General features: G+C 40.1%; 1 protein-coding gene across 1 annotated transcript in view; it reads left to right on the plus strand.

The window, feature by feature from the left end:
• The first annotated feature begins 2,081 nt into the window (after positions 1–2,081).
• Positions 2,082–23,524, plus strand: part of SWAP70 (switching B cell complex subunit SWAP70) — a 35,926-nt gene continuing 14,483 nt past the window's right edge. Inside the window, exons 1-4 of the mRNA XM_014051693.2 lie at positions 2,082–2,432; positions 15,550–15,690; positions 21,796–21,969; positions 22,523–22,750. Of these exons, the coding sequence (XP_013907168.1) occupies positions 2,334–2,432; positions 15,550–15,690; positions 21,796–21,969; positions 22,523–22,750 (642 nt within the window). The 5' untranslated portion in view covers positions 2,082–2,333. The remainder of the gene's footprint in view (positions 2,433–15,549; positions 15,691–21,795; positions 21,970–22,522; positions 22,751–23,524) is intronic.

Consider the following 23,524-nt stretch of genomic DNA (forward strand, 5'->3'; position numbering starts at 1 on the left):
ACAAAAATTAAAGAAAACAATATTTTTGGTAGACATTGAGCAATTTTACATTCTGTTTATTGAAGTGTAGAAGAGTAGATGCTTTCAGAACCAGAATTGTCTTGTTATTGTTAGTCTCTCAAAATGACCCAGAATATCTACCTGGGTATCTCAATTTCCTTTGCCTCAACTCCTTGTCTGAAAAGTACATGTCATATCTCCACCTTCTATTGTGAAGACAGGTGGAAATAATTAATCCAGGTTTTCTCTGATCCTCGTATCTTCCTTTTCTTCAGTAATGGTCCAAAACTATTCTGCTAAATTTCTCTGATTCAAATATATGTAAAAAAAAACGTGTCTTAATGTGTTCTGCCATATGTTGGTAACAGAAGTGGTATTCAGCAGGTTCTGACCAGTTCTGGAGAACCAGTAGTGGAAATTCTGAGTAGTTCGGAGAACTGGTAAATACCACTTCTGACTGGCCCTGCCCCCGCCCCCATCTATTCTCTGCCTCCTGAGTCCCAGCTGATTTGGAGGAAATGGGGATTTTGCAGTAACCTTCCCCTGGAGTGGGGAGAGAATAGAGATTTTACAGTATCCTTCCCCTGCCATGCCCAAGCCATGCCCACCAAGCCATGCCATGCCCACCAAGCCACATCCACTAGTAAAAATTTTGAATCCCGCCACTGGTTGGTACACTAATAATCCTCCAATGTTGTTTGGGGCTGATGCGGTTGTGAGGCTTCTGTTCTCTGAGAAAAAAAGACAGCTATGCCAGAGGTTCAACCATACTAGAGAGGTATCATCAGAGGAGCCAGACAAAGGGTTTGTTTCCCATAAACAATATGGTGAGAAGTATTTTACAGAATTCATACTGAATTGGTCATTGCCTGGGTCAACAAGGACCACTAGATGCTGGAGTTCCTCGACATCTCATGATAAATGGGCTGCAGGACCGAGGACAGTTGGCTGAGCAACCAACTGCAGGATTAGAGGACGAAAACCAATTACACAATTACACAAAAATTGAAAACAAAAAACCAACAATGATCTATTATTGCAAATCCAACGAGAAGAGGATATTTTGGGGTCCAGAATCCCAGGAACATATTTTAAGGAACACTGGTTAGGCTACCTAGAGATGTGGTTTCCTTGTTTTCGATAAATAAAATAAAGTTGTTTTGTTTTTAATTTTCATATATCATGGTTTGAGGCATGGTACATGTATGCATCTGGGCAATGTGCAGCTTTGGTATCAATATGACTAAGAATGCACAAAACTATATACGTACTATTTTTGTGTACAGAACAGTTGGTTTTGGCTGAATCAACACATAAGCATTTTGGAAGCTTGGGATCACCTATAGAACAAAATAGTTGCATATGGTAAAGAGTTTGCAGAACTTCTGGAAAGCAATGGCTTATTCCAGATTCAAAACAAAATTTGTTTTCTACTTTACACACTAGTTGTGCACATTTTGTAACAGATTTCAAAACCAACTGAAAAACTTCTCATGTATTACTAAGTAGCATAATAAATACCATTTACTGGATGCTGTAAGTTTAAATCAAAGCCATTAAAAGACTTTTAAGACTATTAGAAACTTTTAACAGACAGCTTGAAAAAAATATTTTCTATGGGTTCTTGCATAGCAAAGCTGCACCATCATAGTAGACAGATGTTCCCCAGGAAGAAATAGTGATATACACCTAGCAAATGAAGTCCTGTATTACATTCCTTCCTATTTACCCCAGGTAGAGAACAACATGTGGTATTTTTTCTTTTCCAGTTTCAAACCTTTTCCATTCCCCTCCCCAACTCTTATTCTTTTTGTGTCCCTGTAAAGCAAAAGGAAAGCTTTTTTGAGATCAGCGTCCCATGAAGGCTGCAATTATATACCCCAAAGGAAGTAAACACGAGATCTAGGCAAGGCTGCGGCGAACGGTAATGTTATATATAAAACAATCAGACTTCAGCGGGATGAGGAAGATCTGCCTGAATTTCTCTGCATTTTTGTCGGGAAAGGCTTTGCAATTTAGTCCCGCCCACCGTCACAGATGAAGTCAGAGCCTGGTCTGGGAGGAAGGCGCCTGTGCCCTCCAATTAAGTCTTCTCTCTGCAAAGCACCGTTCCAGGCCGGGGTCCGGGCTGAGACGGAAGCACAGCCGCACAACGTTTTAGCAAACCTCGCGGTGCGTAGGCCGCTCTCTTCCTAGCGGGGCCGCCTGCCGGAGGCGGCTGGAGGCAGCCCGCGAGGGTGCGAAGGTCCCGCGGCTCGAGCGGCGGAGCGGCTCCCTCGGGGGAGGAGAAGGCGCGCTTTGAACCAGGCGCCGGGAGGCAGAGAAGGGGAGCCATGGGGAGCCTGAAGGAAGAGCTCCTGAAGCCCATCTGGCACGCTTTCACCGCCCTCGACTTGGACAGGAGCGGTAAAGTCTCCAAGTCGCAGCTTAAGGCAAGTCCAAGAGAGACGGGAGAGCGTCTCCAGCCCTCCACCAGGCGAAGGGATTGGGGGGGAGGAGGGGTGCGGTTTCTGGGGAGCCCTCGAGGGGAAGCCCTTTTGCTGTCCCCGGCAGCGCCTTCCCAAGGCATTTCCCCTTTTTTGGCAGACACAAGGAGCCTTCCAGGCACGGGTCAGAGCGGCAGGGAGGGCTAGAGTCAAGAGCAGGGGTAGTACCGGTTCCATTGCTAAGCCCAGTTGTCCCACCTAAACTCTTCTCCACCTGGGCAGCTTTTTCTTTAGTTTTCACTGTGGATGGCGTCTCTGAGCATTTTGTCTTTTGGCCTCAGGGCTAAAACAGAGTGTGAGTCCCTTAGGATGGGAGATGGTGGAGGTGGTACAGGCAGCTCAGATGCCCTCCATGGTACCATGGCTGTACATCTAGTCCTCGAGCTACAGCCACAATGGAGCCCAAAATGTATGTTGTTAAGTGAAACATTTGTTAAGTGAGTTTTCCCCATTTTATAATTTTTCTTGCCACAGTTGTTAAAGTGAATAGTTGCATTTGTTAAGTTAGTAACACCGAATCTGGCTTCCCCATCGACTTTGCTTGTCAGAAGGTCACAAAACTTGATCACATGACCCCAGGGCACTGCAACCGTCATAAATATGAACCACTTGCCAAGCATCTGAATTTTGAACATGTGACTGTAGGGATGCTATAATGGTCATACGTGAAAAACAGTCATAGGTCCCTTTTTTCAGTGTCATTGTAACTTTGAACGGTCATTAAATAAACTTTTGTAAGTTGACGACCATCTGTATTTGCAGAGAGGCTTTGTTTGTTGTATACTTCATAGAGGACCTTACTTAAGAACTTTGTTCACAATAAGCCATTGGTTGCTTTATCAGACTTTATGAAGTAGCAAAAGCACTTAGACTTATACACAGCTTCACAGTGCTTTACAGGCCTCTCTAAGCGGTTTACAGAGTCAGCACATTGTCCCCAACAATCTAGGTCCTCATTTTACCCACTTCCGAATGATGGAAGGCTGAGTCAACCTTGAGCCAATGAGGAACACAATTGTATGGGTTCACACAACGGGCTGACCATAAAGCATGTTTTGGAATCCCACAGACTGGGCTCAGAGAACACTTGAAGCCAAAACCAAATAATGTAATTACTGAGTAGGATATCTGAAGCGAGGCAGGAGTTGGTAACTCCTGATCAGAGTAATCTTGGGCTCCGTTTGGGAGAATCCATAAATCAAAGTATGTTCCTTCAAGATGGGCTTCTGAGAGACATTTAGTAATACTTGCCTCCCCCTCCAGCAAACCCACTTTTTTGTTTCTGCAAGCTGGGAGGCTGAAAATGCTTTTTTCTTTAGAAGACAATTTTATTTTTTTCTGGGTCAGTGATAGAATACACTGGCAAAGGACGAGGCAAGCAGATTTCAAATTATTAGCCCATCTTTATCAAGAACTCTAGAAAAAATATAAAAAGAGAAAAAACTCCCCCCTTGATATCTGAATAAGGATATTAGCAACTCAGGTGTTCTTCTGTTTTAACTAATTTAAAACAATTATAAAATAATACAATAAATTAGTGCGGCATTTATGTATATTTTCAATGTAGATTGCTCTGGGGGCCACTTGGGTATCAGCTATGTTGCACTTCATGTAAATGTGATGATTTTGGCTTGCTAATGTTGCTATGTGCTCATGTGCTCATTTTGTAATTTAGGATGAGTTCATTACCCATTTAATTATTGGCATGCTAGAGTTCTATATATGCTGAAATAGCTAAATGTGCATGCGGGGTGGGATTTAAATCTTAAAACAGTTTACATATCAAAAGGTGTGCATTTTGCAGATGCTTCAGTGCAGATTAGAAATTACATCCATATACTTATATTCTTAACATGTTTGGGCTTGTGGATAGACTTTTCAGATACAATGTTACACTATTAGGCAGTGATTTATTTTAAATGGTCAAATGAGACATACTTGTATAAGGACAACACACTGTTAATGATTGATCTCATTTCATTTGTGTAAGAGAAGAATCTGGGCTAGAGCGCCTAATTTGCATGGAAAAAAATAACATTCAGTCTTCCATAGTTCCACATAAAACTTGGAAATTCCCCTCTCTTGAAGAGCCAGTCAGCTAGACAAGACTGCTCTAACTATATTAATGCTTTTATGTGGAGTAAAGTAATTCTTGCTGTTTTCAAAATTTTTGAGCTTTGTGATGTGTTATTTGCCTACCTCAACCCTATCAAAATATTTTGGCTGTTTCTAAGAATAATCCCTAATACTCCTTCTCGTAGGGGTAGATATGTGAAACTGAACCAAATAAGATAAAGTTGGCCTTGAGTTGAGTTTGGCTTCTTGTGATGCAACTACAGTGGCATGGAAAATAAAATGCAGTTTCCTTGGCAAAAATACTGAAGCGATTTTGCTGTTGCCGCTTTCTTCTTCTGGGATATTTTTCAGTTTCCCAATTCAACTTATAGTTTTGGTATTTATTTATTTTATATTTTTATCCCACTTTTATTATTTTTATCAATAACTCTAGGCAGCAAACATACCTAATATTTCTATCTTCTATTTTCCCCACAACAACCTCCCCTGTGAACTGAGTTAGGCTGAGAGAGAATAACTGGTCCAAAGTCAACTAGCTGATAAGACTAGAACTCACACTTTCCTGGTTTCTAGCCTGAAGCCTTAATCATTGGACCAAGCTAGCTCTCCCTGATTGTCACAATCCATGTATTATTAACCAAACCAGTTTAGCTTCTTAACCCAGACATCATAGATCTGTTTAGATTAATTAGTGAATAATTGTTCTTATTTTAGAGTTCTCTCTAATTGATGTATTCTAATTAATAAAATGTACCTAGAATTTTGGGAATAGTTTAAGGAGATATAAAGCTGCCTTATATAAAAATGTTTTCTAGTTCTTGGGTAAAAAGTAAAGAATCTAGAGAGACAATGAGCTTTTCCTGTTTTTTCCTGCACACTGATCGCTTTCTTAGTTGCCACTGTTTTATAGTAAGGTAAATTAAACTTAGTGGTTTTAAGAAAATGAATGGTGGAGGAAACCCATGTAGATAATCCTCAACTTACAACTGTAATGGAGCCTGGAATTTTCATCATGTCAAGACTGTTATAAGTTGAGACAACCATGTGACTGGACCCAATTTTCTTATTTGTTTTGTAATAGTCAATAAGTGAACCAAAGTAATCCTATGCGCGTTTTTTTGTGCTGAAAACTACAGTGTTGTAAATTGTGGACATTGTGACCACGGAATGCTACACCCGGACATAAAAGAGAGCTGATTGCCTGAAATGCAGTCATGGGACCATGTGTGAGTGTGAAGAGCCATTGGAAATCTGGAACTTAAACAGTCTGGTTGTAAGTCAAGGACAACCTGTATATGGCTTTTAAAAATGTACTCTATTCTTGAGGCAGCCACTTTCTATTTTACCATATCTAGTTGTGATGTACCCGTGGTTCGCCCATGAGGCCAATGTTGAGAAAAGACACGGACACGAGCTTTCTCGGGATGAGGCGACCCAGATTGGGGTCTGGGAGCCCCTTTTATTGAGATAGGACAAAGGCAGGAGGAGCAATCAGCATGTGATTTAAGACAGCCTGTCAAACTACAATTGCTAATCTACTGCTCAGGGAAGTTCTGTCTATATATGGTCAAATCCTGGGCGTCGTTGGGTAAAGCACATCTAGAGTGAACTATCAGGATGTTATGTCTTTTAGGAGTTTGTTTTTTCCTGTGTGGTTCAGCGTGGCTGCGCATGCCCTGTTATGCACTGGGCCATGGGTGACCGCCACACCTACACAAGGAGTTATATGACAACATCTAGTTTTGTCCTTGCTCTGATTACAAGAACTTCCCCCAAAAAACCTATAAAACCCGCTTTATCCTAAAAGGGTTTTCGATAAAGCTTTCCCATCACTTGTTATTAGATACGTATTAATTGTGAGGGATGGAACCCAGATCTGCTAGAAAGTTCTAGCACTGAAGTGTGGTTCCTTCTTCAGTCTTTCAAATAATAGAACACAAAAAAATTGTTTGACGTACTGAAACAAAGACATAATTTTATAATTAGTTTAGAACGTGGATCTCCCCTGTTTAAAAAAAAATTAAGTGATTTAAGCACAGTAATATCCGGCACACCCAACTATTGAGCTAAAAATTCAGTTTGGCTTAGAAAATTGCCATTTTTGCTGTAGCGTCCATTCAAGTGCTGACAAACTTTAATTGCTCATTACTGTAGATCTTTTTGTTCTGTGAAAATAAAGGGCATATAATCTTAGCTATTTTAGGCCACGGTTGGGCTGCCAGGCACAGTTGGAACGAAGCCATTTTTATTATAAGAATTATTCTATCGTTGTATTTCACATTTAATGCTGCAAAGCATAAAAATTGGCTGTTGCTCTTTCTACTCCATTGGGTTACAACATTCAGACACCCAAATGAAAGAACTGGCTTTTGTTTCAGCTCCGTGTGGAGCTTGCCAAAAGGAGATATTCTGTACTGGAGACCAAATAGGACAAGTAGTCAAGAGCTCCATTCTTGCTACACACTCTTTGGAGCATTCACCACAGCACTCTTACACAGTTTGTAGATCTTTGATCTGTAAATCTGGACATATTCCAGCAAGCTCCCTTGGCCCTCATTTCCTCTCAGTAAGCCAACACTAAGAATGTTTTGAAAAGGCTTCTACACCTGTGGAATGCCTCGGATAGTAGATCATTGTAACATCACTAGTTTGGCTGGAGTCTGTGCTGGCAACTGTGAATTCTGTTAATAATTCATGGCAGATTTAAGAGAATTAGGCAGGACTGAAAGAAATCCCAGAATTCTTTTCTGTATTTATAAGTGTTCTGAAAGTTGTCTGTAGAATTTTTTATAAACGTTGCTGGGAATCTTACACAGTTCTTCAAACATCTTCTTCTTCTTCTTACTTAAATTGAGACAATGGGTGGTAACTCTAAATTAAAAGCTAGATTAAGTATGAAATGGTCTTGAAATTTGAGAGTAGATTTCATGTCATGGAGCAAGTAGATGGCCAAGATTAAAGCAAATACCTTGTGCTTCCACACCACAGTGATGCTGTAGAAGCTTTCGTATCCTCATATGAATACACTGCTTACCACAAGGAAAAAATTACTTTAGTTTAGACATTGTAGAGAAAAATAAGGAACAGGAAGAATTTAGCATTTGTTTTCTGCATTACATTGAATAACTTTAGCCGAGTAGATGCTGTGTCAGTTTTCTGTGTGAAGCTGCAGTGAAAATTTATTAATTGCATTGGGCAGAGGTGCAGCAAGCAGTTATAGGAGTTTCTGTAGTTTGAGTAATCAAAGGGTTAGGAGTATTTTATATAAGATTGTAGCATATTTGGTTTTACAGCGCTAGACTCTGTATCTCTGTATGGTACTTGCATCATGAAGTGTAATTGATTTTTGAAACTTTAGATTATTTTAAGTGTTGCTCCTCTACTTTTAAAAAATGTTACACTTCAATATTTTAAAAAAATCTTATGGATCATATTGTAATATACATATCTTGAATCTAAATATATACAATTATTTCATGTAAAAGGTTGTAAATGTTTCCTTATGCATGTGGCAGGTTCAAAACCTGATGGACTGCTTTCTGGCATGAGGGAAGTGGAGATTAGAAAAGATTTAGATATGTTGACACATTACAAACCAAATCTGTCAAGTCTTGCATTCTTAAAACCCATAAAACATTGCACTGCTGTATTCCTATTAGTGAGCAGAGACTTTGTCCCCTGTTGCAAACTAGCCCACCCATCCTGCAGCGTTCATTGCCAATTCAGCAGCGCCTAAATTAACTTTGTGTTAGGAGATGTATTCTTCAAAAAATAGAATTTCTTCTCTCTCTTGCACTAGAGCTCCCCACCAAATCAGTGCTATAAAGAATTTGGCTGTATTTTTTTAAAATAAGAAACTGTATCATTGTAATTCAGTTTATTGCTGAATTTATTGGCAAGATTTTGGGAGGACCTCCCTGTCCCTTAAAGGCTGCGTTATTGTCCATATTTTAGTCTATAACCATACATATTTTAACACTGCAAAAAAAGCTGCAAAGTAGGCAATCTCAACAGCTTTAAGGCAGTTCATAAGGTTAATATTTCTATTTTGTTCAAAGAGGAAATGGTGTAAGTATTAGAGCCAGTGAAGCAAGGCATTGTAGTATAGAAGAGGAAGTGCTACAATGAAAAGCTAGTGGATCTAGAAGGATCTTGACAAACTTGAACATTGGGCACTATCTAATACAATGAAATTCAATGGTGAAAAGAGTAAAGTTCTACATTTAGGCAACAAAAACGAAATGCACAGGTACAGTATAGGTGGTACCTTGCTCAATAGTAGTAACTGTGAGAGGGATCTTGGAGTCCTAGTGGACAACCATTTAAATATGAGCCAGCAGTGTGCAGCAGCTGCCAAAAAAGCCAACACACTTCTAGGCTGCATAAATAGAGGGATAGAATCAAGATCACGTGAAGTGTTAATACCACTTTATAATGCCTTGGTAAGGCCACACTTGGAATACTGCACTGAGTTTTGGTCACCACGATGTAGAAAAGATGTGGAGACTCTAGAAAGAGTGCAGAGAAGAGCAACAAAGATGATTAGGGGACTGGAGACTAAAACATATGAACAACGGTTGCAGGAATTGGGTATGTCTAGTTTAATAGAAAGAAGGACTAGGGGAGACATGATAGCAGTGTTCCAATATCTCAGGGGCTGCCACAAAGAAGAGGGAGTCAAACTATTCTCCAAGGCACCTGAGAGTAGAACAAGAAGCAATAGGTGGAAACTAATCAAGGAAAGAAGCAACTTAGAACTGAGGAGAAATTTCCTGACAGTTGGAACAATTAATCAGTGGAACAGCTTGCCTCCAGAAGTTGTGAATGCCCCAACACTGGAAGTCTTTAAGAAGATGTTGGATAGCCATTTGTCTGAAATAGTATAGGGTTTCCTGCCTAGGTAGGGGGTTGGACTAGAAGACCTCCAAGGTCCCTTCCAACTCTGCTATTGTATTGTATTGTATTGTATAGTGGAAAGTAATGTTTGGAACAGATCTGTATTAATCTCTGTTAAGATAATACTGTTCAAGATATTCTTAATTACTTGGAATGAATGATACACTTATAAATCATAAATCATATATGTATATATATTGTACTAAAAACTGAATTTCCTCAAGGATGATAGCGCTAAGTAAAATCTGCTTAGAAAAATCTTTCCCAGTACTAGAATCATGTTTTTTAATTAATTAACTTTTGCAGATGGATTCTCTCAAATTGTGTACAAGTGTCAAATCTGTGAGGGTGCTATGTTTGGTGAGACGAACTCAGGTGTAGTGGCAATAATGCTGGCAGTTCAAGGCCACCTTATCTGTAATTTTCCATGTTTGGGAAGAGTGCTTTGTGGGTCCTTCAGATTATTTAGTGGAATTTTTATCTGGCTACTCTTAACAGGTACACTCCCTCAGCATTTGAGAGCATGTGGGGGTAGGGAAGGTGCTTTGGTTTATTTCAGTGGTTCCCAAACTTGGCAACTTTAAGACTTGTGGACTTGTGGAGTTGAAGTCCACAAGTCTTAAAGTTGCCAAGTTTGGGAACCACTGGTTTATTTGATAATTCACTGCAGTGCCATTCACAACTTCTCTTTTTTAAAATAGTCTGCAATTTGCAGCCAACAACATCTTAGCTCCAAGCATTAATGTATAAATCATGTAGATTGAATGGTAGTTCTGTCATGAAGGTGGATTATGAAATTTGCCTTTTTATGGTAAAATAAAGGATTTTCCCTTTAATAACAATGTGAAAAAGAATGGTTACTATTGAAAATCTTCCAGTTTGAGAGAGGGTGAAGCTTTATATAATCCCATTATATTGTTTTTTAATGTTATGTTCGCTGATTAAGGCTGGTACATTAAATGCAAATCTACAGAGATAAAATATCTTTGCTTCAATCATTGGTAATAGAACATGGTTTAGACCAGGGGTCCCCAACCTCCGGGCCATGGTCCAATATTGGGTTGTGGCCTATTCGGATCCGGTGTCAGGTGACGCGTGCGTAGCTCCACTTCTGTGAGCAGCGGGTGAGTGTGCGCATGTGCACAGCTCCATTTGCGCAAGTGGCGGGCGCTTGTACCCGCGGATTATGCAAATGGAGCTGCACATGCGCTTGCCTGCTGCTCGTGCAGAACCATTCCTTTCCCCACCCCTCTGCCATTCTGCAAAGCTGAAGAAATTGGGGAACACTGGTTTAGACAGGACATCAGAATTATCATCCTATATGTTTTTAATTTACAATTTTTGTTTTTTTTAAATAGTACTTTATTGCATCTTACACAAATGATTGAAGGTATGAATAACAGAGTTGGAAGGTACCATGGAGATTTTCTAGCCCAACCACCTACTCAAACAGGGAACCCTATACCAGTGATGGCTAACCCTTTTCTCCTCGCATGCTGAAATTGTCCGTGTGCCCACACCCATAATGCAATGCACCTGTGTGCGCGAACCTCCCATGGCCTACTCAGCCTCCTGCACCAATGTTGTGGGAGGCGTTTTTGCCCTCCCTAGGCTCTGGAGGCTTTTCTCAAGCCTCCGGGCGGGTGGAAACGGCCTCCCCTGGGCTGCAGAGGCCCTCCGGAGGCCTCTTTCCGGAGGCCCATTTCTGGAATTCTGGAACTTCCGGGAGATTCATTTTTTGCCCTCCCCAGGCTTCGGAGAACCTCCCAGAAGCCTCCTGGCACCAAAAATGGAACATGGGGGGCGCGCACTATGCTCCCCCATGCATGCACGAGCATCTCCCGCATGCACGGCAGAGACCTGAAAATCAGCTGGCTGTCAGGAGGTGCACGCGCATGTGCAGTAGAGCTGAACCAGGTGACGGCTTGTATTCCCGCAGAGAGGGCTCTGTGTGCCACCTGTGGCATGCGTGCCATAGGTTTGTCATCACAGCTCTATATCATTTCAGACAAATAGTTGTCCAATTTCTTCTTAAAAACTTCCAGTGTTGGAGCACCCATACCTGCTAACTATTTTCCTATTACCCTGTTCCTTTTATTACTTGTGGTTTCTGCTGCTTGCATTCCCAGAATGTTTTGTGCTCACTCTAGTCACCTGCTCTTGAGTAACTTTTAAGACTATCTGTAAAAGCGCAATCTTTAAAATAAAAATGTTCATTGGTTCATGTAAAAATAGATAATCATCCATCTCTTTAAAGCAGGTGCATCTAATCCATAGCTTGCCGGCCACATGCAGTTTTGGACAGCTAGTATTGTAGCCCCACAACATTGTAAGCTGTTAACAGGAAGTTTGTTATTTATATTCACTAACTGTGTTACTAACTGTATGTTATATGCAGCCCAAGACAATTCCTCTTTACTTAATATGGCCCAGGCAAACTAAAAGTTTGGACACCCGTGATTTAAAGTCTTCCTGTCCTTTGTCTTCAAAGTCCATCTTTCCTTTCCTTAAGAATGTCATAACAATAGCTTGGCTTGCATGATTCTTATCTTGGAACAGGTAAGCCTTCATGACCGAAAGGCTACCATAGAAATGCCATATCTCTTTTGCTAGCCAGTGTTATAAGTTCCTAGGACCTGGGGCAGAGTTATACAGGTGTAAGCAGTGTTTCAAGTTATTTGGACCAAACCTATTTTAAGCTGATAAGCACAGAATTAGCTGGGAATTTGTTACAGAAGCAACGTTGTATGCCTTGGTAATAACCAGATATTTGAATTCCGAATTAACTGAAGCTCCTGGACCATCTTCAAAGGCAGTCTTGATGACTTTTGTATTTGTTTTGTCTCATAAAAGGTACAAATCCTTAGAATTGGACGAGCATATAGAATACTGGCATTCTGCATTATTAACATTTTTCTGTCAAACTATAAAGAACACAGAACATTCATCAATGATATTGTAAGATACTTTGGAACTTAAAGGTAGCAGGCATAGAAGGAAGCTAGTTCAGTTTATCAGAGTTGGGTGAGCATTAGAATATTTGTAGGTTGTGAGGGTTTCTGACAGAGGAAAATGTAGCATTATTGGTTTGTGCTTTGATGTCATGCCAAGGTTATTGTGAAAGTTGCCTGGTTGATGTTTCCAGTTCCTTCCTTTGTCCTTTGAACTTGGTCCAAAACATTGTTTGGACTGCTCTTGACCTAACACATTATTCATATTTCTCAGTAAAACACAGGACTCTTTAGGAGTTCATTATTCAAACTATTGGTGGTTGTGTTTAGTTAGGATCTTCAATAATGAATGCAAGAGCATCCGGCTTACAGACAACTCGTAGTTATGAGCAGGCTGTTGACTCAAAATGGCAGATGGTACACCCCTTCCTGAGCTGGTGATCCGCCAAAGTTGCACAATGATTCCATGAGTGTCACAAAGTAGTGTGTAATCTGCAGGGGTTTGTTGACCATTTTGTCTCGCAAATACTCCCATTATGTAAATCTTACCCCTTCTGATATGCACAAAGGGACATGAATTCTCCTCCTGATATGCAAGACATACCCCTTCCTATATGCAAAGCAAGCTGAAATGAAAGTACTGTGATTCCTCCCCCCATCTAAATTGTTTATACAACTATATACATATGCACACAGTTTTTGATTAGAATTATTAGAATAGCAGAGTTGGAAGGGACCTTGGAGGTCTTCTAGTCCAACCCCCTGCTTAGGCAAGAAACCCTATACCATTTCATATAAATGGTTATCCAATCTCTTCTTAAAACTTTCCAATGTTGGAGCCTTCAAAAGAATATTAATTCAGCAGCATTAGTTGAAATCTTTGATAATTTCAAAATGACAAGTGCTCAATGACATTAATCTTACTAATAATACTAGGAGGTAATGATGCAAGTATGTAAGACATGACATTTGGTGATTACATTATGGCGCACATGCTGTTATTTGCTCCTCTCCAAGTTGTCCCTCCCTCAGTTGATGGATTTGGATTGAGTTTGAAGATGGGCCAGAAAAAATTCCCTGCATATTCTTTTTATGAATCGTATGAGAGAAACACACAGAGATGTTCAGAATGTTGTTGTATGCTCCATTCCAAGACCTTTTCTTCTTCTCACCCTGGTCATGTAACCTACACTAGAGATTATGCAGCCTCCCCTGTGATTTCCGGGGCATGCACAAGCATTCAGATGCACAACATGGGGGGGGAAATGCATAAGTGGAGACTTTCCAAATAGCTCATATAGAGAAAGTACATAATTATATAAACAAAATGTTGCTTTGTTACATAAAAGGAAACACAGATGGATGCTGTAGATCAGGAGTAGTCAACCTTTTTATACCTACTGCCCACTTTTGTATCTCTATTAGTAGTAAAATTTTCTAACCGCCCACTGGTTCCACAGTAATGGTGATTTATAAAGTAGGGAAGTAAGTTTAATTTATAGAATTGATAAAGCAGAGTTACAGCAAACCCCTACCGCCCATCATGAAAGCTGGAACGCCCACCAGTGGGCGGTAGGGACCAGGTTGACTACCACTGCTGTAGATAGAGAGTTTAGAAAGAAATTTAGAAGTCATGCTTTCCTTACTTTCGGTCAGTGGTGGGTTTCAAAAAAAATTCGAACCTACTCTGTGGGTGTGGCCTCCTTTGTGGGAATGGCTTGCCAGCCGTGTGACCTGGTGAGAGTGGCTTGCCGGCCATGTGTTTTCTTTCTCTCTCTCCCTCTCCTTCCTTCCTTTTGTCTCTCTGTCCCTTTTTCCTTTTTTTCTTTCATCTCTCTCACTTTTTCTTTCTTTTTTTCTTTTAAAATTTATTTCTTCCTTTTTTTCTCTTTCTCTGTCTGAGACTGTGTGTGTGTGTGTGTGAGTGGTGGGTTTCAAACATTTTGGAACCTCTTCTGTAGGTGTGGCTTGCTTTCCGGGTCCACTGGTGGAACCTCTTCTAACCAGTTCGGTAGATTTGACCGGTTCCACCGAAATGGTGCGAACTGGTAGGAACCCACCTCTGCTTTCGGTTCTAAAAACTTAAAAACAATCTGCTGTGGGAATGATGCTCTGGAAAAGTTTCCAGGCTTTCGGTATTAAAGGTGCCCCTTCTGCTCGTAGTTGCTTTTAATACATTTGCGGAATGCGTTGGTTGTAAATATGCAGATCACTGGCTTCTAAAGGTTTAGATTTAGATTTAGATTTTAGATTTAGATTTTATTAGCATTTGTAGGCCGCCCTTTTCCCTGAGGGGACTCAGGGCGGCTCACATAAAATCAGGGAGGGGGAATACAAAACAATGACGTAGACACATATAATAAAAGTAATAAGCAACATACATTCATCATTCGGGAGGGGCGGCTATCCTTGTCCCCAGGCCTGACGGGCTAGCCAGTTCTTAAGGGCTGTGCGGAAGGCCTGGACGGTGGCGAGGGTACGAATCTCCACGGGGAGTTCGTTCCAAAGGGTCGGGGCTACTACTGAGAAGGCCCTCCTCCTTGTGGTTGCCAGCCGGCACTGGCTGGCCGATGGAATACGGAGGAGGCCCAACCTGTGAGATCTAATCTAATCGGTCCAAATCTAAAGGATCTGTCCTCTATAAATTTCTTTTTTCATTGACAAAGAGATTAGGAATTTTTTCTGTGTGTCTCTATTAAGCATTGGCAAAGAAAAAAAGTGAGCATCAATTACTAATTCTGGAGTAAAGGAATAAAGATTATGACATTCAATTGTGGATCATTATTTTTATTCATTTATATTTCAAGCCTAGAGTTAAAATATGTTTACATGCTCATTCTCAAGCCAGTATACATTTTTGGTGTAGTAATTATTCTGTATGAACTCCTAAATTTTACAATGCAAACTCCCTTTTGTCATTCATATATCTCATTAGTTCCAATGGAGTCCGTATTTTCTCAAAAGCAATATTGCAAGTGTTTCCCCTCTCCTTCAGTATTTAATAGCATCAGGAATTATATAGCATCCCAGAAAAAAATAGTAGCAAACTATATCTGTATTGTTATCCAGAAATCTATACAAACAGGTATGGAAAATAACAATGAAACCATCTTAATTAATTTGTTTTTCTCTATTTTTAGGTCCTTTCTCACAACCTCTGCACTTTGTTGAAAGTTCCTCATGATCCAGTGGCCTTAGAGGAGCATTTTAGGGATGATGATGAAGGGCCTGTTTCTAATCAGGGATATATGCCTTATTTAAATAAATTCATCTTGGAAAAGGTATGTGTGCCTCTATTCCTAATTGCATGGTTAGTTTTATTTAAGCTTTTGTTCTTTCCAACCCAACAAAATACTGGAAATATGTAAAGGTCTTTGCTTTGGAACTCTTGTTAGTCACCTGGATAACTCTCCAAAGAATGAACAGAATAGGACAGAGAGACCAAAAAAAAAAAAAAAAGGTTCAAATTTGGAAATGGGAAGGATCCAACCAGGAGCTGGAGAGAAAAAGTTCCAAATGAAAATTTTTTTTAAAAAAAACCCATTGCTTTCCTATAAAAAAGTTGACTCAGAATCTATCAACTGTCTCTCTTTTCCCTCTGATCATTTGACTGAGAACAGGGTCTTTGCAGTCTAAAGTGATTCTTTACTGAATATACAGTATTTTTTTACAGCAATACTTACAGAGAAAATAAACCCTAACTGAGTTATTATTTCCCGATCAGCCTAGATTTGTTGCAAAGAGATATAATCACATTCTGCCAAGGCGTAACTTGCTGTTTCAAATTATTTAAATAATTATTAAAAATGGGATATTAACGAGTAGAGAAGACAAATAACTACCTTTATATGGTTTGATAAAAGAAGGAAATTAAATTTAAGATATTACAAGATTCAGAAAAAGAATAGCTTGACAATGCCAAACTTCAAACTGTATTATCAAGCCGGCTATCTAAGTTAGCCAGGAGACTAGTTGAGAGAGCAGGATTTCCAAGTAAGTTATATAATCACTTTTAGCTGGATACAGTGTCTAACAGTCAATAATAATTCTATAAGAAGTAAGTTAAAAGTATGGAATAGACATAGGAAAAATTAGCTCAGATTTATTACCTATTGCTTTGTTATTAATCATGTGTTTTCATGAAAATGAAAATGGAAAGAATGGTGAAGGAATAAGAATTTGCAAGATTTAATTGTCAATAAGACAAACTTCTATGAGTTTCTCTGTCTGAAAATTATCAGAATTATCAAATTGGTTCCAGTAACCTCAAATAAGTAGTAGCGTTCTAAACAGTTTTTTGTCTAGACCAGTAAAACATTGTTATAGCTGACTGCATGGAAAGCATGACTTTTCTTGGATATGCTGCTGTATAAGGACTACTTGGTAGATGTGATTTTATGTGTGTTTGTGTGTCTTTGCAAAATTTATACAGAGAGTCCTCAACCTATGGCCATAATGGAGCCTGTCAATTACAGTTGTAAGTCATAACTATTGTAAAGCAGGTCATTCATATGACTCAGCTGGTTTTACCTTTCTTGCAGTTGTTGTTAAGCAAATCAGTTGTCTGCTATGGTCTGGTTTTGTGAAAAACTAAAAGTAAATGGTGGTTTTCAGCAAAACATAAAACACAGTCTTGTATTCCCAAGATGCGGCAAATCCGGTCTGGTTGCTGAGCACCCAAAATGAAATAACAGGACTGCGGGTTGGGGTGGCCATTGAAACGTTGGAACCGGGTCATAAGTTTTCCTAGGGAGGACTGTTGTTACTTTGAACAGCTGCTAAGTGAGTGGTCTAAATCAAGAATACTTCTGTGCTGCTTTAGTCATATATTTAAAGCAGTCTTTGGGCACATACCAAAGGTGGGTTTCAGCCGGTTCTGAATGGTACGCCCGTACCGGTTGAAAGAATTTGGCGTGCCTTCCCGTACTGGAGCTTCTGGGGGCCCGGTACCAGAATGGTCCCTCCCCTGGCCTGCTCTCCCCCCCAGGTTTTGGCTGGCGTGTGCGCGGAGGGAGGGTGGGGAATCCATGCAGAAGTAGGAAATTGCATGGATTCCCCACCCCCTTCATTGGAAACGAGGCGGCTGTCAGAGGAAAGAGCAGTGCGTGCCCGTTGGCTTGGTTGGCTTATCCAACGAATCCTCCCTTCCTGTTAATTCTTCTGTTTGAACAAGCCACGTGGGGCATGCTCCCTTGCTTTGACAGCTGCCTCGTTTCCAATTGGGGGGGAGGAAGAAATCCATCTTTTCCATCCCTCTCCATGAATCCATGGATCTCCCCCCCAATTGGAAATGAGGGGGCTGCGAGTGATCGCAGCGCAGGGCGGTGACTACTACTCACTGTGGGTAGCGGGCAGCGCCCCGACTCCCCCGCCACCGCCGCGCCGACCACCCACCCACCCGCCTGCCTGCAGAACCGAGGCAGGGCAGAAGATCGAAAGATGTGGAGCCACAGACTCCCCCCTTTTCCCTGCCCCACAGCTCGCCTCCTTGGGTGGGACCAGGGCACGCGTAGGGTGAGTGGAGTTTGCGACCAACTTTAAAGTGAATGAGGCTGTTTGTGACTAAATGGGACAGAGAACATAGAGGAATACAAGGGAACATGGAGGTAATCTAGTCCAACCCCTTCCCAAGGCAGGAGTCCTTCCTTATCTTTGAGAGCTGTCAGTGACAGACATGAGGGAAATGGTGTCTGTGTGAATGAGAGAGAGAGAGAAAGAAAGAATAAGAAAGAGGAAGGAAGGGAGGGAGAGAGGGAGAGAGAGAGAGAGAGAGAGACGGGGAGAGAGGGAGAGAATTTATGATCACAATTGAGCCCAAAATTTTGGTTGCTAAGCAAGAGCATTGTTAAGTGAGTTTCATCACATTTTCCAACTTGGCCACGCCCACCCAGTCACACGACTGCCAAGTCACGCCCACCCCGGTCACATGACCACCAAGGCACTCCCATAAAACAGGCCACACCTACAGAATAGGTTTAAAATTTTTTTGAAACCCACTACTGGCACATACTTATTCTGTCATATGTAAAGCAACAAAGTTGAGTAGTCATAAATTTGGTGACAACAAGGGTGCAAATGTTAGAACTATCTTGACTGGTATGGGATTATAGTTTTCCATCATTATTAACGTGCTACTTTTTAAAAAATTAGAGAATATACATACAAAACTTTGAAGAACATTTTTCTTCAAGCTTAAAAAGCTTTTATCCTTTTAAAAATATGTAGCAAAATCTGGGAATAGAATAAGATGTAAATATTTAACTCCAAAAGGTGAACTTCCTTGTTCTGTACATCTAATTACAAATAAAATCCCCTGAGCTTTATTTTTTCAATGTCATTTCATCATTTTACTGAAACTCAGTGATTGGGTGAATATAACCAACTTGGAAGCTGGTAATAAATACCACAAGAATCTGATTTCAGGTATGAGGAAGCTGTAGAATTATTTCCCACTTCTCTGAATATCTGATTGTGCAAAGTGGGGCTTGCACAAAAGTGGTTGATTTTAAGAATCTGCCTTCATATTAAGTTGAGAGAGTGATCCAAAGTGGAGAGGAGGGGTGGGGGCATAAGAATTAGACTGATTACTTCTTCCCAAAAGGGCAGATTATATCTCTGTGTAGGATTGATTTCTCCTTTAAAGTTACACACAGAGGAAAGCAGTTAGTTTCTGGAGACGAATTATCTTGGTACTTGGTAGCACTTGAAAGAAAGGTTTCTGAATAGACAGCTCTATCTGCTTCTTTGACGTTGGATGAGGTGAGACATATGCAAAGTCCTAAGAAATTGTTGCTTCTCAAAACCGTGAAAGCTTTAAATTAACGGTTTCTGGGGAGCCACTTGAGAAGCAGTTTGATGTAGTGGTATAAATCACCAGGCTAGACATCAGGGGAGTGGGTTGTTTACGTCAAAGTCAGCTGGATGGCTCAGGGCGAGTCACTTTGTCTTTGTTTGAAGCACTGCCCTAGGAAAAGCAGTGCCAAAAACATTGCATGGACCTGTCCAAGCAGTTGCCAGCAATCAGCAATGACTTGAAGGCTCAGGCACACACAAAGTGAACACAGGTAAGATTTTCTGTGTGTCACCATTGCAGCCCCTCTGCAGGATTCTTTCTTTCCTAAATGTAGGGTATTTTCTCTAGTAGAAGATAATTTTCAATCAGAGATTCAAAGAAGCAGTTTTGAATTACCAACACGATAGGCGCATGTCTTCTGCACGTAGTGTTAAACAATACACCATCTTTAAATAGTGAAACTTTGGTCCCAAAGAAGACTAGATTCAGTGCAGTTTGCATAAGGGGAAAGGTTTTCATTGGTTTCAGGGTAAAGTTGTTTTTCAGTGCAAACACCATGCCTGATGATCTGAGCCAGGTTGGGAACACGGGGGAAGGAAGTGATAACCCCATTTCCTCCCATATTAATGTCTTTATATTAAAGTTATATAGTAGAATATGGTTGGCCTTTTACCATGCTTTTTAGTATGTGCTACGTAGTTTCTTACTATATATGGATCAACCCAGAGGTGGGATTCACTTACCTTCCCTACTGGTTTGCAAATGTGAGCGCGCATGTCTGCGTATATGCACCGCAATTAATTCGTAATTTAATAAGCTTATATGCCGCCCAATCCCGTAGGACTCCGGGCGGCTTACAAATACAAGATAAAACAAAATGAAAAAAAGGGGAAAGACAGGAACAATTTAAAAAGAACACACCATACACTCGACTTAGCTGGGGGCTAGACCTCATTCATGGGTCAACAGCCCCAGGCCTGCCGGAACAGCCAGGTTTTGGTGGCTTTTTGGAAGGCTGCGAGAGTGGGAAGGGTCTGGATCTCTGCGGGTAGATTGTTCCACAGGGCCGGAGCAACTACAGAGAAGGCTCTCCCCCGAGGGGCCACCAGCCGGCATTGTCCGGTCGACGGCACCCAGTGGAGGCCCAGTCTGTGAGTTCTTATCGGCCGTTGGGAAGTATGTAGCAGGAGGCAGTCTCTCAGATATCCAGGTCCACCGCCTTCTGTGCATGCGCAGTACTTGCGCATTATGTCGGGGCAGGTGGGCGGAGCCTGCCATAGCCGCCGCTACTGGTTCGTCCGAACTGGAGTGAACCGGCTGAATACCACCTCTGGATCAACCTGGATATATTGGTTATTGATTGAAAAACCTTTTCGTTAAAGTGATTGCTTGCATATCAGTGTTTTAAGAATGCAGAATTTTCTGGCCATACATTCCAAGTATTACTCTATTGTGTTAATATAAATACAGTTTCTTAGGCAATGATATTTTATGGAAAGAATATATTTTATCAATTATCATATACATTTTTCTTACTGATTGCTTGCTTTGACTGAAATCTAGAAAGTTTATTTAGCTGTATTAAGAGCACTGGTTCTGTTCTGTTCTTATCCTATCTACACACAGATCATTCAAGATAATTTCCACAAGAAATACAATAAACTCTTGGTTTAACATTCGTTTTCCTGTCTCACATGTCTCCTGGAAAACACCTTGACCATACCAATTAGATTTACAAAATACTTTCTCTTCTGTTCTTGATGGCAAATGAATTAATTATCTAGCTCAGTGGGCAAGTCTTAGCTTTCAACAAAGTGTGGACTGTTGAACTGGGAGTGAAGTGGAGAAATGCCCAGGCTGGCAGTTTAGCAAAAAGAAGCAATGGGTAGTACAGTTCTTTTTTTTTTTTACAGTCTAGATTTTGAATCTGAAACTTCTAATTAAGAACAAGTTATGTTACAGCAACAAGTATCAAGAAAGTTCATGGTTTTTAAACAATTGCTTCTTAAATAATATTTACACGTAAGTATAATGTGGCCTTGAGGGTAAAAAAGAAGAAAAACCAGTGATTGCTGTAAAAATGAGTAGTGGATAAAGTCTGAACAAAGAATTATTATTTTTTTGCTAGTATTATCAGTGTAATCAAAAATAGTGTGGTGGCCTAGTGGTAGAAATGCTAATCTTTCACTTGGATGATTAATCCTTAGGATAGTAGATGTTTCTCTCTCGGGGTGCAAAAAGAAAATACCTCTTGCAAACTCAACATAGGCATCAGGAAGGACATCTGGCCAGTAAATCAGCTTCATTCAGTCTCCCCAACTCTTTCTCAAATTAAGGGATTACAGGGTCATAAAAGAAAATAAATGTTCCGCTGTAATCAAGGAAGTAGATGAAGTGCAGTGTTTAATAGCTGGAGAGGTGGTTTTTGAGAAAGTCTACACAATAGGTATTTTGTTTAGCTTCAGTTGTCTGAGAAAATGCTCCTTTGCTGTTGGTTTAGGAGTGGAATTCACAACATTTTCCCACTGTTGCTGTTGTCATCCTGAGTTTATTGTTGAGTCTTGTACCATACTTTTTATTTTATTTTATTTAGGTTCAAGACAACTTTGACAAAGTTGAATTCTATAAAATGTGCTGGACTCTGTGTGCCAGAAAAAATCTCAAGAAAAGTACCTTACTCCTTACTGATGAAGATGCTTTTAAAGTATGGGTCATCTTCAATTTTCTATCTGAAGACAAATATCCATTAATCATCGTGCCAGAAGAGGTATGAAAGCATCAGATATTTTTTTCTTTGAGCTAAGTAGAACTGATGACTTTTTACAGTATTTTTTTACATAACAGAATAATTTCTCTCCACTGATTTTTAACAGAAAAAAATGATCCGTCAATTCTGTGTATGTTGGTCCAGGCAATTATACATATTACTGACACAGAGCTATTTTTCTCACAAGCTCAGTTTTCAGCCAATATTTTGGTCATATGAGTGGTACAAGAGAGTCAGTTGCATTCAGTGTTTAATGCACTAGACTGGAAACTAGGAGACGTGAGTTCTAGTCCTGAGGCATCACACCAGATGGGTGACTTTGGGACAAGGTAGTATCTCTTAGCCCTCAGAAGGAGGCAATGGCAAACCATTTTCAAAACATTGCCAAGAAAAATGCAGGGGCATGTTGAGGCAATTGTCAGGAATCAACACTGACTTGAAGGAACACACAAAAAAAGTGCAGTTGTGCAGTGTTGAGAGATTTTAGAGCAATAGTTTTTCCTACACATATTTGTTACATTCATTCAGCTGTTGTGTATCTTTTTCTATACAGATTGAATATTTGCTTAAGAAGCTGACAGAAGCAATGGGATTAGGTTGGCACCAAGAACAGTTTGAACATTATAAGATCAGTTTGGATGCCAATTGGGAAGGTCTTTCTGTTTGGGAACTGATTGAGCTCATTGGAAGTGGTCGGTTTAGCAAAGGGTTGGATGGAACAACAGTTTCAATGGGCATTAATGAAGTCTTCAGTGAACTTATATTGGACGTATTAAAACAGGTAAGCTCAGCCTACACACAGACAAACTTGAATGAATTATGCAACATTATTTATGCCTCATAAAATTATATGGAAACAAGACGTTTTTCATTTATAAAAACTGTTTGGTGAGTACGTTTTATATGAAGGAAAGCTAAAATTCTCAGTATAAAAATAATTGAAATTAATGTAGTTTGAAAATATATTTTTTTGCCACAAGAAGTTACTTCCTTGTATATATTGGGCACCTATATCAATTAGATGAACAAATAAATTCTCATTATTTTAATCAGCTTCTGCAATTCATAAGAAATTAAGAACCCTGAACTGAAAAACTTTTGCTGTGTTCTTTATGAAATGTAAAGTCCGCGTCCCTATTGGATAGGTATTCACTGCTAGAAGAGTTTTTGAAATGAAAGTTAAAATTCTAAAAATTCTACATCACTCTGTATTTAATCTTGGGGTACAAAATGCATCATAGAACTCGTATACCAGTAATTCAGTGGCACCATTTCTGACTAATACATTAACAGTTTAACATGGGATTTTGGGCTGACTACCAAATATGGCTCACGGGAGGTAAACATGCCATCTGAATTTTTTAACCCACAGATTATAATTTTCTATAATGTTAGAAATTATAATTGATTATATTAGATATAACCAATAAAAACAGGTTTGGCCCCCCAATATTCTCAGACTTGTTTAGGGCTAAGCTAATTTACCCAGAGGTGGGTTGCTACCGGCAAAAAAATAATTATGCTCGCTTGCTTTTCTCACGCACATGCCAAACGT

This window comes from Thamnophis sirtalis, unplaced genomic scaffold, assembly GCF_051295495.1.
Source record: "Thamnophis sirtalis isolate CommonGarterSnake01/CBP01778 unplaced genomic scaffold, rThaSir2_p1.2 scaffold_1, whole genome shotgun sequence".
NCBI lineage: Eukaryota > Metazoa > Chordata > Lepidosauria > Squamata > Natricidae > Thamnophis > Thamnophis sirtalis.